Raw genomic sequence first — 22,522 nt, 5'->3', positions numbered from 1 at the left:
TAGCTGTTGTTTGTTTACCTGATTTTGAGACTATTTCTGTGTCTGTTCTATACAACTGATTTCTATGGCCTATTTATAGAGTTTAGAATACCAGCTCCTCTGTTGGTAAAATTACTGGTATGTTGTGGCTTTTGGGGGGCTGATAAATATTTTATAAAACTCCTGAAACCCCATTTACGTTTTTTTAAAATTTTATAGTGGATAATTCTGTTATTTTTAGAGAATACAGGAATTCCAGATTTCTAGTCTAGTCCTCCAGTTCTTGTGTTAATACAGGAACTTGGTAGCCATAATATTACAAAGAATCAGCATTACTTCTCTTTTTAAAAACTGTAATGGGCATTAACTAAAGAAGTTGGATTTTCTTTTGTCAGACTCGTTCATTTTGAGTAACATCTGGTATAATTCTTACCATGCCACTCTTAGAAATTATTTGAAATATAAAGTGGACCATTCTGTCAACTTTAAACAAAAGTATTTTCATAGAAATTTATGTGCTAAGGCAAATACATTTTGCTTAATAAAATGACAAATTATCCCCTTAAAACTTTGTTAGACAAGTAAGAGCTTTCGGTGGATACTTAATGAATTGTACTGGTTAATTTTAATGTTCTATACCAGTTTCCTTCCTTAAATAAAGTATGCTTATTTGTTAGGGACCTTTAACTTCTTTTTGCTCTAAGGTTTACGTAGGTATTTTTTTTTTTTTTAATTTTTTCAGTGTTCCAAGATTTCATTGTTCATGCATTATACCCAGTGCTCAACGTACTACATTCCCTTCTTAATACCCACCGCCAGGCTCACTCATCCCCCGACCCCGACTCCCTTCCAAAACCCTCAGTTTGTTTCTCAATAGTCCACAGTCTCTTGTCTTCCATTCCCCCTCCGATTTACCCCAATTCACTTTGCCTTTTCTTCTAATGTCCTCCGTGGTGTTCTTTATGCTCCACAAGTAAGTTAAACCCTATGATAATTGACTCTCCCTTCTTGACTGACTTCACTCAGAATAATCTCCTTCAGTCCCATCCATGTTGATACAAAAGTTGGGTATTCATCCTTTCTGATGGAGGCAATAATAATCCATTACATATATGAACCATATCCTCTTTATCCATTCGTCTGTTGAAGGGCATCTTGGCTCTTTCCACAGTTTGGTGATTGTGGCATTGTTGCTATGAACATTGGGGTACATATGGCCATTCTTTTCACTTCATCTGTGTCTTTGGGGTAAATACCCAGTAATGCAATTGCAGGGTCATAGGGAAGCTCTATTTTTAATTTCTTAAGGAATCTCTACATTGTTTTCCAAAGTGGCTGCTCCAGCTTGCATTCCCACCAACAGTGTAAGAAGGTTCCTCTTTCTCCACATCTTCTCCAATGCTTGTTGTTTCCTGTCTTGTTAGTTTTTGCCATTCTAACTGGGGTAAGGTTGGTATCTCAATGTGGTTTTGATTTGAATTTCCCTGATGGCTAATGATGATGAACACTTTTTCCTTTTTTGGGTTTCAGTTGGAATCCCTTTGGAAGTATTTGTTTCCATATGGAACAGTATTACTTTTGCATTCAGAGAAGTGCAGAGACCTGTTTCAATTTATGTAGTTGCTAAATAGGGAAGGCAGTTGGAGAAATAAAATGTATTGTCATGGGATTGTATCTGACTAGACTTACTCTCTGAATAGTAGACCAAGATACATCCTTTAACAAAATTTTAGAATACTATGTTAAAGTGCATTTAGGGTTATCAAATATTATTGAAACCATTGTTAAATCTGAATGTCCAGAGTCTAATTTCTAATTGTTCAGTTCATTGAGGTAGATATTAAAAATTAGGAGTCCATGTTAATGAGTTTTAAATTAACAAGATTTGTTAGTACTCAGTTTCTTAGAATCCAGGAATACGTGGAAATTTGCTGTATTCCATTGTCTTCCTTAAGAGCCTTAGAGGTTGTATAGATTTGTTAGCTGTTCTTATGTTTCTCAAAAATTCAGTAATGATTAGTGTGTGTTGACTATGCAGATAAAGCTAAAGTTATATATTTAAGTTTTCCAGTTCTCTTTATATTATCATGTTACCTCTTTAGCCTTTAAAAATGGATCCCACTGGTTAAAAAAAGAACACAGGGGGCTCCTGGGTGGCTCAGTGGGTTAAGCTGCTGCCTTCGGCTCAGATGATGATCTCAGGGTCCTGGGATCGAGTCCCGCATCGGGCTCTCTGCTCAGCAGGGAGCCTGCTTCCCTCTCTGTATCTCTCCGGCTGCCTCTCTGTCTACTTGTGATTTCTCTCTGTCAAATTAATAAATAAAATCTTAAAAAAAAAAAAAAAACACAGGCACTAGGATGGTACTTCACTACTAGGAAAAGAATCTCAAATAATGTGCCTTATTTATAATGATCTCTGCATAAGAGGAATATTTTTCTTACAGATATTTTAGATGGTTTACCACAGTGAACTGATTTACTGTACTCTCTAAGTACAGAAGATGATCTTGATTCTTGCAAGTAGAAGAGGGTTGGACAAGTGGGTTTTAATGCTTTTCTCCTAAGAATCAGAATCAGATTTTTCTTAGTAATGTCTTGGGGTTGCCTGGCTTCCCAGTGAGCATGCCTTTTAGTAAAAGTAGATGATAAGTAAGTACACCTCAAAATTAGGTGACTTGGAAGGACTTCTGTTGACAGTATGACCTGTGTATTTGGCAATGGTAACTTCTTGGTACTGGCACAGTAATTGGCGAATTTCATGGAGTGTGTAAAGCCACAGAAAAAGCATACCATTCTCATCTTTCTGAGTAATTGTTTGCTACCTTAGCTGGCCCTTGACTGTGGAGGGTCATACAATAATGTACCAAGAAGGGAAAATTCAACTTTTTATTAGGGTACTTCTGAAGCTGCCTTGAGGGGAATGTTAAGTACACTTGGAATTTTTTGAAAGAAACTGAATATCGGGGCGCCTGGGTGGCTCAGTGGGTTAAGCCGCTGCCTTCGGCTCAGGTCATGATCTCGGGGTCCTGGGATCGAGCCCCATATCGGGCTCTCTGCTCAGCAGGGAGCTTGCTTCCCTCTCTCTCTCTCTGCCTGCCTCTCCGTCTACTTGTGATTTCTCTCTGTCAAATAAATAAATAAAATCTTTAAAAAAAAAAAAAAAAAGAAAGAAAGAAACTGAATATCATCACCAAATATAAGCATAAAAAGAAAGTTACAATAAAACACCAAATTTATTTAACACTGGTTACTGTCAGTATATGCTTATAGTCTATGCATACATTTGTTGGCAATACTCAGATTTCAAAATCAGCATTACCCGCTTTTAACCCCTGTAATACTGTAGTAAAGATACCTCAGCTGCTGCAGTAGAATCCTAATTGTACTCTTTGACCCTTAAATTTCATCCATTAGTTGCCATCTAAAGGGATGTTTTTCAGTTTTAAAATTAATGTCATTTTTAAGTTAAAAACCTTCCCATTGCCTAAACTTAGTTAAGGTGAACAACTTGAGCTGGTTTTTGCCTTTGTGCCCTACCCACTCACTCCTTGTTCACTTACCTATCTTAAAATCTTGCATGCTAGCAAATATCCAAGTTCTTTTTTTGTGCTCATTGAATGTAGCACATTCTTTTAGGCTAGCAACTCATTCCATTTAAATGTCTTCCTTTCCCAGAATAAATGTTTAGTTTTGAGCATTGTGCATTGTGTATGCCAGACATACTACATGCCATACATACATGAAGTAAACGCTCCTTGAATGTATAGTGAAAGCATGATACACTAGTGTAAGAGAGGTTTGATTGGTATCAGCCAATTTATTTTATGACTGTCGCTAAAACCTAGTGCCGTCTAAGTTGCTTTAAAATATGCTGAATGGAAGAGATTTCAGATTGCCATGAACAGAAGTAGAGAAATGGTAACTGAAATGGGTTCTTGATGGAGAAGATATGTTTACAGTAGTATAGAGCATTGATGACTGGGATGGGTCCTTGATAGCAGTCCTCAAGTATTTAAAGGGCTTTCCCTTAAAAGAGGAAACAGTCAAATTCAAATTCTATAGGAAGCACATTTTATATTACTTTGTCCTGCCTCATCATTTTAACATGTTCCATCTTTAGAGGAGACAGAACCTCGAACCATAGGTACACAGACTGTTACTGACTCAATGAGCTGATATTTGACAACTAGGTTTTTTTTCTTAAAGATTATTTATTTGAGAGAGAGCACGCATGCGTGCATGTGCAGGAGTTGGAGGGCAGGGCAGAGGGGAGAGAATCTCACGCAGAGTCCCCACTGAGCACTGGGTGAGATCCGCTTGAGCGGAAATCAAGATTCAGATGCTTAACCTTAACCTACTGAGCCACCCAGGTCCCCTGGCAAGTAGAGTAGCTAGCTTGTGAAAAGCAAGTTTTCTGCTTATAGAAGTATGGAGAATCTGGATCTCTTTGTTAGGAGGTCTGTGCTGCCTGAAGCTAAAACTTTTTTCCTAGTTCTCTGGATTACTTAATTCAAGATTAAGAGTTACCTTTTACTCTCAGATGCTTCCTTTGTTAAATTGTATGTTATCAACTGAATTACCAGTGATAATTAAAAAGAAGTACTGCATATTGCTACATTTCTTTCAGTGTTGTGATAGGAATGAATTTAAATTTAGATTGTTTTTTAAGACTTAGGGTATACTCTTTATTTATGTCAAATTTTTGGATGGCAAATAACTTGTTATTAGCTGTAAGGCGATCCAAATCAGTTACTTGAAATTTTTATAATGTAGAATGTTTTTATTCCTATTAGGGCCATTGACAGTATTGAAAATTATGAGTTAATTATTGCTAAAAATGAGAAGGGCTAAATGCAAACAGCACTGATGTATAGCTGACTGTGTGGGTGATCCAGAAATGGAGTAAGACTGGAAGGGCATCCTTTAACTATTTTTTCTGTGTTCTAGGTTTTAACCAACTCTTTTTAAGTGATTGACAAGAGTCAAGGCATACCTACTTGTGAACATATGATTGTATCAGGAAACATTACAGAATCTGAAGTCCTATGAATCTTCTAAAAAAAATGGAACCAAAAAACTCAAGCAGCAGTTCGCTTTTATGCTTTTAGATAGGTCTAGCTGTAGTAGACTATTTTTGTTCAAAAATAGAATGAGTAGTTGTAGACACACAAGACCTTTGAGCATAACCTAGATTTTCTTTTAAATTATTTAAAGGTTCAAATAAAAAGAAATCCTGCTTTTAGACTATAAACATTTAACTTAGATTTTATAATTTTAATATATCACAAGTAAGTAGCAATTTATCGTGAAGATATTATAGATATATAGTAGACATTGAAATACAGTTGGTCTTAACTTTTATCTGTTGTCAGAAAGAGAAGATGACATTTTCAGGAGAGTTAATTTGAAGTATTTTAATATCAAGGAAAATCTGGGTCTTAATTGCTCTCAATATTTAAGATTTTTGAATAAATAATTATAAAGGTTTAATCAATTTTAAAAGGTGTGTAATTTTAAAAATAGCACTGGTTTGGTTTAAGTGTACTGCTTTGGTACTACCCCTGAGAGGCTTCAAGCATTGGCAGAAGTAGAAGGAAAAAGGGCCAAAGTATTTTTCTTCTTGAAATGTAATATTTAGAGGTGCTTGGGTGGCTTAGTCGTTAAGTGTCTGCCTTCAGCTCAGGTCTGCTTCTCCCTCTCCCACTATCCCTGCTTGTGTTGGCTCTCTTGCTCTGTCTCTATCAAATAAATAAAATCTTAAAAAAAAAAAACAAAACACAAAAGAAATGTAGTATTTAAATGAACTTTCTGGGTGGGTACAACCCAATCTGGAGATCACATGAACTCTATGGTTAACGTTGGAGAGGATGTTTCCTACTTTGATAGAATGTTGACTTGTATTCTGTCCCACTACTTAAGATAATTACAGTAATTTGAATTCACCTATCACCAGAAACTTAAGACTTGTGGCACACGCTAATGGGGTTCTGCTGGGCAGTGGGCAAGATTGAGTATACACATCTTTCTAGCCTTTGTCCAAACCGGCCCTCAGCCTCTCTCCTTTCATTTATTCAGTGAAAAAGTATGGCTGGCATTGGGTGTTAAGATGAATAAAACATTCTTGGTGTTGGGGATCCAGAACATAGCATGATGCTTAACTATGTTGTATTATTAGTACAGGAAAATGGAAAAACACATTGGGCTCGCAAGACCAAATACCTCTGAACAGCATTTGCAATTAAGCTAGGTGAAGAATCTCCAAATAGCAGATGGGGAAAACCACCCATCTGCCTGGTGCTGATTTCTGTGTGAATAGAAGGAAGACTTGAGGTAGCTTCTGAAAGACTTGAGAAAAGCAGAATCTCAAATTAGTCAACTGAAACTTGGACTTTTGTCCTCTCCCTTGTGAATGCAAGGTATCCACAGGACTGGAGAGACTTGAGCACTTTTACCCTAGTGAACTCTCAAAACAGACCTGTCAAGACAAAACTCCCCTTTACCGGACCCCGATACTGAGAAGAAAGTATTGAAAGTGGAATCATTGAGTAGGATAGAGACAAGAGGAGAGGGTCTAGGTCAAACTGGGGGAGGGGAACACAACCAGGAAAATCCTACAAAGCAAGCCACCATATTTCTGAACACTACTCAAAAGCAACAGAAAATGTAACTAAAGTTAAGCTTTCCTGAGTCTTGCATCATTCTAAATGGCCAAGGAAATAATTTCATGTAAATGTGAGCAAGTGGGAAATATTAATGTCAAATCTCACTAAAGGTTATCAAGGAGTATGTATGAGTGCTTAGTAAACATAAAATGAAGGAAAGATCTCTGAAATGTTAGGACTAAGTTGTCAGCAAAGCATTCATGGAGAGTGTAGCATTTGACTCGGGCCCAGCTTGCTACCTGAATCAGTTGAATGTGAAGCTCTCTTAATAGTGAAGGGTGAAGGCAGTTTTGCGGCTGGTAACGTTATCTGGACCTATTGGGTGCTGTGGAAAGAGAGGTTACAAGATCCACAAAAGGAAGACAAGGAACTCAAAATTGTGACTTGCTGATTCCGTGTAGGGTTGCTGATCTGTTTGCCTTCTACTTTTACGTTGTCCAACAGCCTTCCTCTGCCCCTACTTTCATGATTTCTAGTTTGGACTGTTGGGATAGTCTGCCAATTACTTAATTACAAGTCATTTCTGTTGTCAGTTCCCTCTGATCCCATATCCAGTTATTTTATCCAACAAGTATTGATTGCCCATTGTATATACTAGGCATGCTAAATTATATATATATATATATATAAAGTTAGCTCTATGCCCAAGGAGGAGCCCGAATTTATAATTCCTCATGAGATGAAGAGTTGCATATGCCAGACAACCAGACCCGCCCCCCCCCCCCCCCCATATACTAGGCACTCTTCTAAAGCACTACAGAAACGGTGTGGGTCAAAACAAAGAACCTATTCTTGTGTTTACATTCTAGTTTGGCGATAGGAGGAGCAAGAATGTATGTGGGTGATCAAATAAAACAGTGGAGAGAGATGCTATTAAAAAAAAAAAAAAACTTCACTAGAATGTAATCTCCAGCAGGGCAAGAAACGTAACCGGTATTGCTCGTTATTATGTTCCCCATGCTTGGAATAGTGCCCGGCAACTTAACAAACTTTCAGTATTGAATAAATGTGGGTCATAGAGAAATTCGTTTAAAAATACCCTCTCCCCCAGCTTTTTAAAATAGAAGTCGGTAAGCAGTGCATCTTTACCTGAAATAGGGAAAAAAGGAAGTCAGTAATCCCCGATCCAGAAATTCTTAAAAAACTGGGTATCATCTGATAAGACTTGGTCTTCAGTATTATCGGCTAGGCCAGGTTAACGTCCAGCCGGTATCTGGTAGCCTAGATAACCAGCAGCGTTTATTTAGTGAACGTTCTAAGTACAGCAAAGCTACATACCCCTCGAGCACTGTGTTTAGCTTCTGCGAGTCCCCAAAACAATGTTCGCTGAATGAAATGGTCAAACAATAAATAGCGACTCCACGGCAAAAGTACTTGGGAGAGCGGCCCCGTTTAGGGTCTCGGTGAAAGGGACGACACACTTTCTCTACGAACTGGCACGAACTCTGGCTTGTGGGCCTGGCCACAAACCCATAATGGCTCCAAAACGCCCGGCTGTAGACACCAGTAGTTTAACCGGGAGGAACCTGAAGACACGTTTTGCACGTGTGTCACCATCTCTGCGCGTCCCCGCCCACCAGTTGTCTATAGGCTTCTATTGGTTGACTCGCGGAAGGTCCGCCCCCTAGAAGAAGCGGCTGGAAAAAATCTCGCGGCCGGGTCAAATAACCGTAACTGACCTGACGTCATTCCGCAGCCAATCCCAAGCAGCGGTCTTTAGCCTTGTCCAATGAGATCCGGCACGAGTTTGGCCCGCGGAGTTTGATTTTCGTCCAGGAAGGCGGAAGTGGCGCCAGTCCTAGGAGGGAGCCGCAGGGTGGGTGGGGAACGCAGGAGGGATTAGTTCGAGCGAGGGGATTCCAGTGCCCAGTCCCGGGTCGGTCGGGGGCCGTCGTTACTGTCTGTGGCCTGCAAACTGTGCCGCGCGGGCCGACTTGAGTCGTCGTCCGAGCTCTCCTGTACCGGGACAGGTGCACCACGAGCTTCGCAGACTGTGGATTCGAGGCAGCTTGATGTTCCGGTGGTTGCTCGGAGGTTCGACTTGGGAGGAGGGTGAGCCAGGCGACCAAGCTGGGTTGGAGAGCCTCTGCGGAGGCTTGCGGCCAAAGCGAGTGACGCGACGGGGCGCTAGTCTCGGCCTGTTACTGGGTGAATAAGTCGTATATCTGGGGTTCATATTCCTTAGCTTAACATGAGGAGGATGGATGGTACCCCGATTCGTTTGTGAGACAGAGCCGCGGTTCATTTAGGAAAGCTTGGAGTCGGCCCTCTGCCTGCTCTCTTTCAAGGGTCGCCTGAGCTCAGCTCAGCTTCCCGGACAGCGCAGACTTCGCCGTCGCAGCTCTCCTAAAGCCTTTCCTGCCAGGTGTCCAATCCATTGTTGGTTGATATTTATTAATGAAGGCTTAAACATCCTATGAACTTTCAGTGGAAATTTAACTGATAGATTGAAGTTTCCTTTACGAGCTCATCCCCACTTCTCCATTCCTCTCTTTCTCTTTAACTTTCTCCTTCAAAATACTGCGGGCCAAAAGAATTAGCGGATGGTGTAATGTGAACCGAAAGGATTCCTCCAGGTTACTTAATACAGTTTTGTGGCATTCTTTTTTTGTTTCTTGGTTCTTTTTGTCGAGAGTAATATTTTCTAAATTATTTTTCCTGAAGGTGTCAAGAAACGATAATGTTTCCTTGAATTCGCTTATGTATTTGTCTCCTCAATGTCACTCATATTGAATATCTTAAGAGAAATGCTGGAATATTTTGGTGTTCCCATAGACCAGGTAAATATCTTTTAATTGATTTGAATGACACTGTTGTATTTGTTGTTGGGTCTTATTTTGAAAATGATCTATATGTAAACATTTAAGGCAAAATTGTTGCTTCTTTTCAGGTATAACGAAGGTGAGTTTGCAATAATATACCTTTGGTAGTTTGAGTTAAAAGGGGTATAAGATTAGGGGTACCGGCTGGCTCAGTTGTTAAAGTATGCGGCTCTTGGTCTCCAGCTTGTGAGTCTGAGCCCCACATTGGAGGTAGAGTTTACTTAAAAAAGGATAAAAATATTAGGAGCTTATTTACTGGATAGGTCAAATGCCAGCAAAAGGTGCAAATGCAGCAAAATAGATTTTTGCTTTCATAGATAAAATATATTTTTAACTAGTGGTTTTATTTAAGGTAATTTAATTTTGGTATTTGGATATATAAGGCAAGTTATAGTTCAACAAATTCAGCATAAATCTTGAGAGAGGATGACTTAGATCTGAGAATTATAAGCAAATTCAATTTTCTCTACTTAGGGAGCATTACTACATCTAAGATAATATGCTTGGTTCTGCAGGTGATAACAGAGTAGCAATACATGGTTCTGGTATTCATGATGTTTAAAATAAAATATGAGGAATAAGAAACATATACAGACTATAGTACAAGATTGAATATAAGAAAGAATAGTTGGGTTTACAGAATGGGCAAAGTGTTGCTATTTGTTGTGAATTAGAAGAGAGTAATAGTCCAGGATGCTTTAAAGATTTTAAACAAAAGTTGAAGACTGGTTATAAATTACAAATAGGCAATTATTATATTATAAATATTATAAATGGGCAATTCAGTATGAGGAACTAGTTTGAGTAGGGAGATAAGGTGAGCCAGATGTGCTGTTGGATTTTATAAATACAAATATCCTGCAGATAGATAAGTGGTTCTAGAATGTAGGAAAAAGAGATTCAGATTTAAGGTTATCTGCATTCTTATGATATTTGAATTCATGGACTTTGACAGAATGGAAGATGTTGTTGGATGTTATTGATGCATTTTTGAATTTCAGAAATAGTGGGATCAAAGATAATGGCAGCTTGAGTAAAAGATTTGCTCATCATTAGATTACTGATGCCTTTAAGGGTTTCTGTAGGTGGAGAGTGGTAGCTGCCTTGTATTTTGAAGAATGACTGAAGAAGGAAGGTTGCACCTTCTTTTGAAAAGTTTGTGAAAAGAGATCAAGAGCGACCATCAAATTGATGTTAGAGATAACTTAATGTTTGCAAGCATTGAGGAAGAACCTCACAGCCAGGAAAAATTCTAAGATTCAAATGAAATAGTGAGTGATTGAGCAGTGCCCTTGAGAAGGTAGTTGGATAAGGAATATAAATATAGGGGCGCGTGGGTGGCTCAGTGGGTTAAAGCCTCTGCCTTCGGCTCAGGTCATGATCTCAGGGTCCTGGGATCCAGCCCCACATCAGGCTCTCTGCTCAGCAGGGAGCCTGCTTCTTCCTCTCTCTCTTCCTGCATCTCTGCCTACTTGTGATCTCTGTCTGTCAAATAAATAAATAAAAATCTTAAAAAAAAAAAAGGCTATCAGGCAAAAAAAAAAAGTTAAAAAAAAAAAAGGAATATAAATATATAAGCCTTGGAAAAAAGACGGGCAGTCGAGTATGAAAAAATTGAGAGATGGTGGAGAGGTTTTGAATGTAGAGAAATGAAAATTGAGGTTTGTCACCTTGGAGTTCTCAGTTTTCTTAGTTAAGAGCAAAGTCAAGGCTACTGACAGAAATGGTGACATTGTAGATTGCAGAGACTAGGGATTGCTTTGGGCAACACGGTAGAGAACAAGACATGTTCTGAAGAGGTTGCAGAATACCTGTGCAGAATACTCTGCTGAAGTCAGCTTGGATTTGTAGTCTTTCTGAATATTGCTGTTCTGTGATTTCTTTTCTCCGGCTTAGAGTTGTTGGGGTAGTTCATGATTGGTAGTAAGCATATCACTGAAACAATTAAAATTCTCTGGTTGGTAGGAAAGTCACACCAGTAAAGTCAACATGAGGGTGCTGGATCAGGAGTAGTAAAAGGAGAAGAAAGCATCAGAATGGTGAGGATGGCAATGAAGGGATGAGAGAGAAGAACAGGAATTTGTCAGGATGGAACTTGTAGAGTGAGACATGAAGGTACCATCCGAGTTAACCAAGAGTTGGGTGGCAATTTTTGTACAGTGAGTAGCCCTCACTGTAGCAAAACCTCCAGACCTGTGGTTCTTGGAAACAGTGCGTGTGAGTGGCCTATAGAACACTTTAAATATAATTGCTCAGGCTGGCAGGGATTCTAGTGTTACTAGGTCCAGGATCAGTATACTCCAGGCTGTGTTAGTCAATATGGTAGCCACTGGCCAGATGTCATCTTCAAGCACTTGAAATGTCTGAATTGAGATCTCTGATAGATGTGAAATATGCAATGGATTTGAAAGACTTGGTGTGAAAAGAAGAATATAAAATAATGCCATTATTTTAAAAATATTGATTACATGTTGAAATGATAATATATACATATTGAGTTAAATAAAATATACTAAGAAAATAATCTCACCTCTTTCTACCTTTTCAGATATAGCTACTGGAAAATTTATTTTACAAATGTGGTTTGTGTTTTTCTCTTGGAACCCACCTTCCAAGGTGATTCTAGTATGCCTATGGTTAAGAACTACCACCCTGTAGGATTGAAAACCAACACAAACATGTCTTTGCCTGCCAAGACTTTACAATCTAATGAAGCAAAGAGAAAACTGCAAATGAAATGAAGTTATATGTAGTTAGGTGTCCTATTGTATGGTACTCCTTGGAACTAGTTTCGGAATTCAGAGCCTAGGAAGCTCCCGAGAGCAGAGAGAATCAAATGTGAATGAGGAATGTGAATCTGGCATTAGAAGAGATGTACAAAAAGCTGGTTCTAGGGCTTGAGATAGAGCTGGGCCCTCTGGGCACATGGGTGTGTTTGGCAGTTAGGATAATATTGGCTTGTCTTTGAGACAATGAGGAAAATGGCTTAACTCAAAAGAGCTTGTGTCCTTGTTAATGAAGAGTGAGTAGGTAATTCAGCTGGATAAACAGGGCCAAGTGGCAGAGGACCTTTACGGTTGAGTGGAGAATGAATACAGAATTCATGGAGGACTTTATGTAGACTGAGCTGGCAGAATTGGTGGCATCAGTATTTAATCTTAGACTCAAGTGTTTGGATATGATCAGATACATTCAGAACCCTTACTACTTCAAAGCGGAGAGATGGCATCCAGTGTGCCACTGGCTTCTGGGTCTTCCTCTCTAGCCCTAGTTCTTTTCAACTAGTCAAATGGCTTCGATTTTTACCTATCATGTATTCTGTCTGCTGATGATTCCCAATTCCGTCTAAATCCCAGATGTTTTTTCCCAAGTTCCAAAACTGTATATCCATCTGCTTATTGGATATTTTCAAGAAGATGCTGTTAGGATGCTACCTATATCTGTTGCTTATAATAAACTTTGTCCTTGTTATAGGATCTGAGGAAAAACTAAAAGTCCCAAGTTTTATTGGTTTTTAAAAAGAGAAAGTGCTTACTTTGTGTTGAAATCTGCTAAATGTTATGTCCTGTTTCGGGGGCGCTTCTTTTGGGAGTAGTTTATACAGTCTGGAAAGCCCAAAGCAACAGATAGGTGGTATTTGAATTACAGTAGATGAATTACAGTAAATGAATTACATTTCATTTCTGTCATCTTTTTAAGAACTGACTTCTAGCTGATATATTGCATTGTAAGTAAAGAGTTTTTAAAGTTATCTACATTTGTTCCACTAAAGAGGATTTATTTATACCTCTAAAAAGGATCTCACCTTTAAAGGGAATTACATGAGTTTACTCTGTACTGGCTGATGCTCGACAAACTCAAAATTGTCGATTTTTGATTGGGCCAGAAGATATGTTTAGCTGGGAAGAGGGGAGGCAGTTCTTCTGAATAAAGTTCCCAAAGGTATTTTGCCGTTATCAGAAAGACCGTTCTTCCTGGAATATTATATAGGTTAACTCCCATCCTTTTTTTTTTTTTTTTTTTAAGACAAATATGAATAAAGTTTAATTCTTTGAAGAAAATACTTTGAGTATACCATTATGTATCTTTTTTTAAACAAGTGTTAGTGCATTTACATCTGCTTTTCTTCAAAGATAAAAACATGCTTTAACAGTACTTTTCAAACACTGTATAAATAGGTTTTGCAGATTAGAGAAAATAAAGACTATGGATCAGCTCGGAGTATTGTTCGTATTATTGGGAAAATTCTTCCTCTAGAACCTTGTCCCAGGCCTAATTTTGAGGTAAGTCTGTCAATAGGCATTGTTTAAGTACTATGTCTAAAATAACCTCGGTACCAGAGTCAGAGTAGAACAAAAGAAGAAAGGTTTCTTGTAAGCCAAAACCCTTTAGTTTATTCGTGGAAACAAGTCATTTGTTGTATGTTTTTGTTTTTACTTCTTTGAGTAATTACATTCAGAGTTGGAAAGGTACAAAGCAACACCCGAATAACTTATTTTATTCTTCTAGTTTGTGTTTCATGATAGATGATATTAACCAGGGTAGAGATATATTGCTACATGTGTAGACTTCAGAATAACATTTTCCTCAGTATTGTTTCTTGCTAACAGATGCATGTTTGGTATTGAATATTCTTTTTCCTTTTCACTCTTGTATTTTTAATCTATGTAATTTCCATGGGCATGCATGTGTCCTCCCTTCCACCCCCGCCCCAGACCCCTGCAGAGCTCTGACTTTTTTTTTTTTTCTCTCACTTTTTTTTCCTTTAGTTGATCCCACTGTTGAACTCTGTAGACTCTGGTAACTGTGGATCTGTAGTTCCATCTTTTGCTGATACTCTGTGTGTGGCAAATGATGAAGAAGCCAGTTATCTCAGATTTCGGTAATTTGATATACTTTGGAAAATGGGTAATGGGCTGTAATCTGAGTTCTTGCATGTGTTGAAGTTTGATCATTCTAATTGAGCCTTTTGTCTGTCTTTACTGTCTTTACTGCCCTGTATCTTCCTAATAAGGATTTATTTCATTTTTCCCATTTCTCTTAATGCAGGATTAGGAAAGAATAATATTAAAAGAATGTCAGAATCAGTATGTCCATTTTTAGGAGAAAGCTGTTTCCTACACTACATACTATATATATTTATTTATTTTATATATTTAACCAAAAGGTATTTAGTATTTACTGTGTACCAGGCAATGATGTTAAAAATATTTCAAAATTTAGGATGTGTTACTGTTGTGTTAACATTTGTTAATATGTTCAGATATAGGCTGTCAGCACAATAAGGGTCAATTATTCAAATATTCTGGCTAAATTTATCAAACTGATTTATCTATTTTAAAACAGAATACCACAAACTTACCCCTAACATAATGCTGAATATTAAATAAGGCCCTTCAGTACCTTATATTCAGAATATGTAGAATTTCTAAGTAAATCAACATTATTTCTAAATAAATCAAATCTGTACTGTATTTAAATCTAATAGGTAGAACAGTTACAGGGTAATTATTTTTGTTTTACAGTCCAAGAGCAAGATTTGTTCCTTCATTCACTTACCACTTTTGGTTACCTATAACTGTTGTGTTCCAGATACTGAGAATACAGAGTTACATAAGAAGTTGTCCTTGTCCTCAGCCAGTCTAGAGACAATCACAGGATAAAGAGAACTTCCCTATTTTTTTTTGTGTCTTCATTCCTCTTTGACTCAAAGAATTTATTGCTCCAGGAAAGTTTCCCTCCATTTCTCACTCTCTCTCCCTCCCTCTATTATGTCATTGTGTACTTTTTCCTTCTATGCACAGAAATAGTATATGGAAACATGAAGAAGAGGAGAAAATGGAATTTCCCCATTCTTTTCAATCAGTTTGAAATCCATTTTCACCTGTTCTCAGACAGAGTAAACGAATGAAAAGTGATGGGACTGTAGGTGAAGCTGCATTTAAAAAGATAACTGCCCTTGAAGAGGAGCTGACTTTTCTTCGCACCCAGATCGCTGCCATCGTGGGAAGGCAGGAACTGAAAGCCAGTAGGCATGTGGGTGAGTCACATGGGGTTTGTTTCAGTCCGATGGGGCGGGGCTAGCAATTCCTGTCCTCGGGCTGCTGGGGATGTGCAATTACTAGGCGTGGAGTTTATTTAAAGTAAGTTAAGGCACGTTTGTAGTGAGGGGGCTGGTATCGGCTCCAGCTATACTGCTGAAGATTGAAGGAAACTTTTCTACCTCTTCAGAAAAGCATTGAAATTTATGAGGAAGGACATGTTAATTTGAAAGAAGAGCATGTATCTGTAGCTTGAAGTTATTGCTGCTATCCTTCCACTAAATTCACGTTGAATAGTGTATTTCAGATGATCCTTTTCTCCGTGTTTAGAGATGTGACTTGCTTTAAACAACATGTATGTAATATATACACATGTGTATAATTCATATACAACATGAAATGTTCATATAGTGTTGTATATTTATAATATATAAATACTATATAATAGCAATTAAAGTGAGATGCACACATACATTTTTTAAACCAGTCCTGTTAAGAACACAGTCTTTAGGGAGCAAGTCTGTTGTGAAAGTATAGTACTCTGTACCCATCCTAGGCTCTTGCCTAGAAAATGGTTTGTTTCTACAGTGTCATCATAATGTACCAGTCTGAGTGTTTCGAACTACAAATTGTTAATTATATTTTAGCTTTTTTAAAAATAGATGATGAAATTCAGATTGTATGTTAATTACTGAGAAAGAACTTTATATTTTTCTTTTTAAAATGCATTCTCACCTTTACTCCCTTTATAGGCCTACACAGACAATCCTAATTGGTTTAAAAATAAATTTATTTTTTGATTTGACTCTTATCAAAATTACTAAGCAGATGGGATTCCTTCTCTTTCCTGGCCACCCTATCATTATTTCAGTAAAATTACAGAAATTGTTCCTGCTTTGGTTCTAATTAGTTGTGTGGTATGTTAGAATTTTGCATGATTTTTCAAAAGACTACTTTGTTTTTAGGCTTCTTTGACTTGAATGATGAGCCTCGTGGTTTGGGACAAAGACCATCACCAGGGACTACTGAACTGAGTGTCCAGCCAGATCCATTTTCAAGTTCAATGCTTTTTCCTCCTCCTCCTCCTCCTCTTCCTCCTCCACTGCCCCCTCAGCATTTTTCTCCACAGCCGACCTGTTCTCCTCTCACACAGTCAGGATCTAATAATATGTGTGACTCAGATAATTCCGCAAATGAAATGAAAAAACAGCACCCGGCTGACAGTAAGACCAATTACAGTCATTCAAAAAACCAGGAAAATAAAGATGTTCCAAACATGTTGGATGTACTAAAGGACATGAATAAGGTTAAACTTCGTGCTATTGAACGGTATGTTACCATAACTTGAGAAATGCACCAAGTTCTGTTCATGTTTTAGTGACTTATTGTATTTATTAAAGTACTACAGACAAGTCTTCTCTCTTATTCCTCTTTACTCTAAACACCTCTCCCAGAAAGAATTCTTTTCCAGTTTTTTTTACTCTTCCTTCTAGTGTCTTATCTGCATTTTTTAAACAACATCCTTCCTTTGCTATTTCTTGATACTTTAACTGTATTTCCCTTTGTTAAAACAAGAGTATGTTCTCCCAGCCATCCTGTCCTCTAACACGTACACAAATACTCCTCTTGTTCCATCTTCCCAATGTAATTAAATCCATAGGCTTTACTAAATCAGTATTCAGAATTTACATCTTTATAACAGTAAACAGTCACAGGTAAGCCATTTCCTTTGCTATAGTTACGTTTTGTTTGTTGAATAATTTTATTTTCTATTGCTGTTAATGTCTCTCTGAATTTCTTTCTCTTTTTCTTTTTAAAATAAATTCCCTGGTAGGAGCCCTCTGTCCTGCTCCAATCTCTGGTTCCTGCAAGCCTGCTGTGTTTTTGCCATGTTGAGAATTTCCTTGGCCATCATCATGGGCATTCTGTACCCCTTCACTTGTGTTGCCTTACCATTACTGGGGTGTCCTATCTTCCCATACCTTCCTGAGAAAGGATCTGTAAAAAGGGAGACTATTTTAAGACCTCATTCTGAAAATGTTACTATTTTATTCTCACAGTTCATTGCTAGTTTGGCTGGGTATACAGTGGCAGAAAATCATTTTTCTGCAGAATTTTGAAGATGTCATTCCATCGATTTCTAGCTTCCAGTGTTCCTACTGAGAAGCTGATGTCATTCTCATTCCTGGTACCATGTATGCAGCCCGTTTCTTTATTCTTGAAACATTTAAGATCTTCTCTTTAGTCCTGGTGTTTGGGAATTTCATGATGCCATGCTCTGAAGAGTTCCTTTTTGAATTTCTTATGCTGGGCACTTGTGGACTCAGTCTTGAGTTTACCTTTCATTCAGTGTGTAGACTTCTCCTCAGTCCTTGTTTTCAGGAAGGCAGCTCAACCCCCATTATCTTTGCTTTCATCAGCTTTCCAGCTTTCAGTGTTTTGTTGTGGTTCTTACGCACTCTCTCATAATTTCTTTGTCTTTGTGGGTATTGTGTCCTTTTCATTTCTTTACTGTCATTTTAGTAGGATTTCACAGAGATCTGCCATGTTCATTTGGAAATCCCTCATTGAGGTTTTTTGTGAGAAAATAAATACATTTTCTATATAATAGTGTTAGGAAAGCTACATCATTTCATTATTAATGAGTTTATGATTTGATCATTTGTGAAGCACCTGGTACAGAGAGAAATATTGTGGCTAGATGGGCACACTTGTTCCAGCAAGAGGGCCTACTGGGCCCAGTCAGTGTCAGACTGTGCTCCGACTACTACCATCAGTGGAGACACAGCAAGGAGGCCAATAGACTCTATCCTCCACCCCCAGTATCTCATTTTTCTACAGCTAACCTTGCATTATACATTACTCCATAATCAGATGAGACTTCCCCCTTCTTTACATTTACAACGTCATTATTCATGTTCTCTGCCTTCTATCTTGTTACTGTGAATAAAGTATCATTGTTCATGTCCAGCCTCTCCCTTGGGTCACTGGTTACCCTTCTCTCTCATCCTCTCAAGGATTTTACTTAAAATTATCCCTTCTGTCTTCTATATCATCAAAGTTTTCTTCTTTACTTTATTCTCCTCGTACTTGACTGTTTCCCATCTTCAAAACACGTATATCCTTGGTATTTGTTTCTGTGCTCCTCTTTATGGTATAAATTCTTGTTGTCAATAGTTTGTTTGCTTTTCTCACTGCCGCCTTTTACCTTCTGTAATATGGTCTCTGTCCCCACCACTCCACTGACAACTGCTGTTTATCAAGGTCACCAGTGACTCCCTTGCTAAATACAATGGTTAGTTCTTAGTGTTCCTCTTACTTGATATCTTGGCAGTATTTATACAGTCTGTGGTTCCCTCCTCCTTGGAACACTGTCTTCCTTTGGCTTCAGGGAAATCACACTTGGTTTTCCTCTTACTTCACTGGCCATGCCTTATTCCTTTGCTTAATCTTGCTTCTTGGCCTGGTGTCTATGTTGGCATGTGCAAGGCTCAGACCTCAGTCCCCTTCTCTCTATATCCACATTGTTTCCTTTGGTGATCTCACGGAGTCCTGTGGCTGTGTGTACCATTGATATGCTAATGACATTCACATTTATTTTTCTATCTTGATTTTCTCCTCTATATTCCATGCCTACTTAATGAAATGCCTGCCTGACATCATTTGCTTGTCTCACAGATGTCTCAGGCTTCATGTGTTCAAAACAGAACTCTTCCTTCCTACCTGTCCACTTTCTCCACCTTGAAAACCTGTTCTGTCCCAAGTTTTTGCATCTCAGTAAATGGCAACACCATCACCCAGTTGTTCATCACCCAGGTGTCTGTTCAGTCCAGACATCTAGAATCATCCTTTTCCTTTCCTTTCTATCAGCATACAGTTCAAATGTGTGTACCCTCATGATCTAACTGCCACCCCCAATCTAAGCCACCATCTCTAACTTGGACTTCTGCAATAGCCTCCTAATTGGCCTCTCTGCGTTCTTGCCTCCTTACCTTTTCTCCGTAGAGTAATCAGGGTGATCCTTTAAAAATTGAAGTCCAGGGCCATTTGGCTGGCTCAGTTGGAGCATGCGACTCTTAATCTTGGGGTTGTAAGTTCAATCCCCATGCTGAGTGTAGAGATTACTTCAAAATAAAATCTTTAAAAACAAACAAAATAAAACTTGAAGTTCAGTCTGGCCATTCCCTGCTTAAAACCCTTTGATGGTTTTCCATCATGCTTAGAATATAATTCAGACACCCTGCTGTGGCCTCTCAGTACCCCCAGGGTCCAGTCCTTGCTTCTGTCTCTGACCTCATGACCTATTTCTCATGTCACTCTCTGCGCTCCAGCTGTAACTGTTTTTCTTTTTTCTCACATATGCCTCCACTGCATGTTTACACTAACGCTAACTTGGGGTCATTTATAGGGAGGACACCATCTCCTTAAAGAAGCTTTTCCTGGTCATCTCATCTAAGGTGCTATTGTCCCAGTCACTGTCACATTACCTACTTAATTTTATTTATAGCATGCATTGCTGTCGGCAGTGATCTCACTTGTTTGTTGATGATTTCCTGTTACCAGAATATTCCATGGGAGTAAGATATGGCTGTACTCTCAAAGCATAAAATGGAATCTGGCGTAGTAGTAGGCATTGAGTGAAGACTGAATGAATGATTGGCCCAGTAGCTTTCTCTTCATGAATTCAGTTAGTCCCCTTCGAAAGTTCTTAAATATGTCTTTAAATTTTCCACTGGAAAATGAGAAAATTAAAAATAAAGATCTTTAGCACAGTGAGATATTTGATAATCTCAGGTCCCAGCAAGATTGTGGTGGAGTCCCACCCACCAGAAGAAACCATAGTTTCTTGGATTTCTGATTCCTAATTCATTGTGCCTTCCAGATTCCTTGTTCTTTGGCGAAAATTTTCAATCTTGAAGAATCATTAGGTTGTAATGTATTATGCTTATATTTCTGGTGTATTTGTCATTAAGGAGCTACATTACACAAGGCTTTAATTAAAAAACATTTTTTTTTTTTTTTAAATAGGTCACCTGGAGGTAGACCCATTCAGAAGAGGAAAAGACAAGATTCACATTGGGATCCAGTGTCTTTAATATCCCATGCACTTAAGCAGAAGTTTGCATTCCAAGAAGATGATTCCTTTGAGAAAGAAAATAGGTCTTGGGAATCTTCTCCGTTTTCTAGTCCAGAAACGTCAAGAGTGAGCTATAATAACGTAAAGCTAGTGTTTTAATTTTTCTTAAGTATGTCATTCATGATACATCTTCGCCTTCAGGTTCTCTTGAAGTACTTGCACAGAATGGGCCATGTGGTTGTTGGCTGGTACCGTGTCTGTTTCTGTGGTTTCTGTTCCCTTTCACACATTCCTTTTAGCTTTTTGGCTTACTATGAAGTTTTTTTTTTAAATAAAACACTTGATTTGAAAAATACTTGTGTATGAGTCTGTCAAGGTTTCTCCTGACAGGTGCTAACTTGATGTCGCTGTCTGCAGTTGGGCCAAGGTGTCTGAAACTTGAAGAGACCAGAGAATGGTGACAGATTGCCTCAGTGGAGTTACATGGATACTCCCAGTATTTTTCTCAACTATAAAGACTAGGTTATTTAGTTAAATAGAATGTTAACAGTGCTTTTTAAAAAGTAGCTAGTATTGTAATTCTCTTCAGTGACAACATTTCTTGGCTCCCGGCATGGATCGGAGCAGGAGAAATGGCCCCACTCACGTCTCTGAGTTACTCGGTGTGCGTGTGCCATCTCTGACATTAATCATGTCATCTCTGGAAATTCTTAACTCTAAGAAGGCAAAAAAGTATTGTGTACTTCAGAATTATTACAATCATAAAGCACAAATGTTCCTAAAAAGTAATGTTTAGCATTTGTGTAGAAATGTCTAACTTGGGAGTACTTTTTTGCTCACCTCATTTGATCCTCACAGCACCGTCCTAAAAATAAATAGAACTAAAACTAAGTATTACCTGTCTCTCCCTGAGGAAATAATCCTCAGAGTGCCAAAGTAATCTAAGTGTAACCCTTCATCTAACTGGCACAGCAGAGACTGGAGCTTGGTTTATTAACATGTAGGGTGTCTGAAAACCTTCAGTCACATATGTGAGTCACTTGTGTGGGACACACTTCCAGTGACAGTGGGTGATTGAGGGATTGATTACGGGGTTGTCTCACTGCTCACTCTTCAGCATTTTATTGCCAACCACCACCTCAGAGAAAGAATCATCTCTTTTTGTATATTTTAAGGCACCAACTTAGGGCAGGACACACGGGGACTCAAGCTGTAGTTGGGGGGGAACCCAGTCTCGCTCTGTGTCCTCGGCTAGGGGCACAGTGCCGGACTCACAGCCCAGTCCCAGATCCCTGTCGATTGTTGGTAGAATTAAACCTCAAGCGGTCGTTTGGTTGTTAACATTCTTCTATGTGACAGTACTTTCTAGGTGAAACTTTTGCTTTTCTTCCGTTTGGGTGCCACATCTCACAGTCAGGAGAGTGAACCAAAGGAAGAATGGACCAACGCAAGGCGTGAACAGTATGAGCTGAGTGTACACCGGCAAGGAAAGATTGCGGAAGTAAGCAGCCAGTCTTTCCCTCACGGGCGAAGATCTCATCTGTCAATGAAGTTGAATGAAATGTGTGCACTGGGATATAGTCAAGCAAGGCACTGAAGAGGGTTGACTCTTAAGAACACCTGTCTCTGTTCTTGGAAGATCCAGCAGTTAACTGGCCACTGGCAATAGGTGTATGGATTTCTCTTTGCGTGTACATTCGTGTTCTACACGGATACATAAGGTCCTAAAAGCCAAGTAGTAAATGACCTAAGGTGTCTCATTGGAGAGCAGTAGGGTCTCACTAGAGGGTGACAGAAATCATGCTCATGGGTTAAGAAACAATATATTGTAGTACTCAGTCAATGATAACATATTTGGATGTTTTAAAACAAATTTTTTAAAAAAGATTTTATTTATTTGACAGCACAAATAGGCAGAGCAGCAGGCAGAAGGAGAGGGAG

General features: G+C 38.6%; 1 protein-coding gene across 3 annotated transcripts; it reads left to right on the top strand.

The window, feature by feature from the left end:
• Positions 1–8,426: 8,426 nt before the first annotated feature.
• On the top strand, positions 8,427–20,930 carry MTFR2 (mitochondrial fission regulator 2). 3 transcript variants are annotated; one of them, XM_059399175.1, is made up of 7 exons: positions 8,427–8,675; positions 9,306–9,421; positions 13,642–13,746; positions 14,233–14,345; positions 15,358–15,503; positions 16,470–16,833; positions 20,533–20,930. In XM_059399175.1, the coding sequence occupies exons 2-7, from the start codon at positions 9,359–9,361 to the stop codon at positions 20,738–20,740; spliced, it is 999 nt and encodes a 332-aa protein (XP_059255158.1). In that variant the 5' UTR covers positions 8,427–8,675; positions 9,306–9,358; the 3' UTR covers positions 20,741–20,930. The 3 variants fall into 3 exon arrangements, with proteins under 3 accessions (XP_059255158.1, XP_059255156.1, XP_059255157.1); XM_059399173.1 differs by having other exon boundaries at positions 8,427–8,693; XM_059399174.1 differs by having other exon boundaries at positions 8,427–8,789.
• Positions 20,931–22,522: the final 1,592 nt, after the last annotated feature.

This window comes from Mustela nigripes, chromosome 5, assembly GCF_022355385.1.
Source record: "Mustela nigripes isolate SB6536 chromosome 5, MUSNIG.SB6536, whole genome shotgun sequence".
NCBI lineage: Eukaryota > Metazoa > Chordata > Mammalia > Carnivora > Mustelidae > Mustela > Mustela nigripes.
Note: the sequence above shows the minus strand (reverse complement) of the source record. Positions and strands in the feature narration are given on the sequence as shown.

What these genes read in the sequence shown, in the direction of transcription:
- MTFR2 (XM_059399175.1), top strand. Translation starts at nt 9,359, where the DNA reads ATGTCACTCATATTGAATATCTTAAGAGAAATGCTGGAATATTTTGGT. An exon ending in TTGGTGTTCCCATAGACCAG is followed by an intron (nt 9,422 to 13,641) that starts GTAAATATCTTT and finishes CTGTATAAATAG; the next exon opens with GTTTTGCAGATTAGAGAAAA. An exon ending in GAAAGCCAGTAGGCATGTGG is followed by an intron (nt 15,504 to 16,469) that starts GTGAGTCACATG and finishes CTTTGTTTTTAG; the next exon opens with GCTTCTTTGACTTGAATGAT.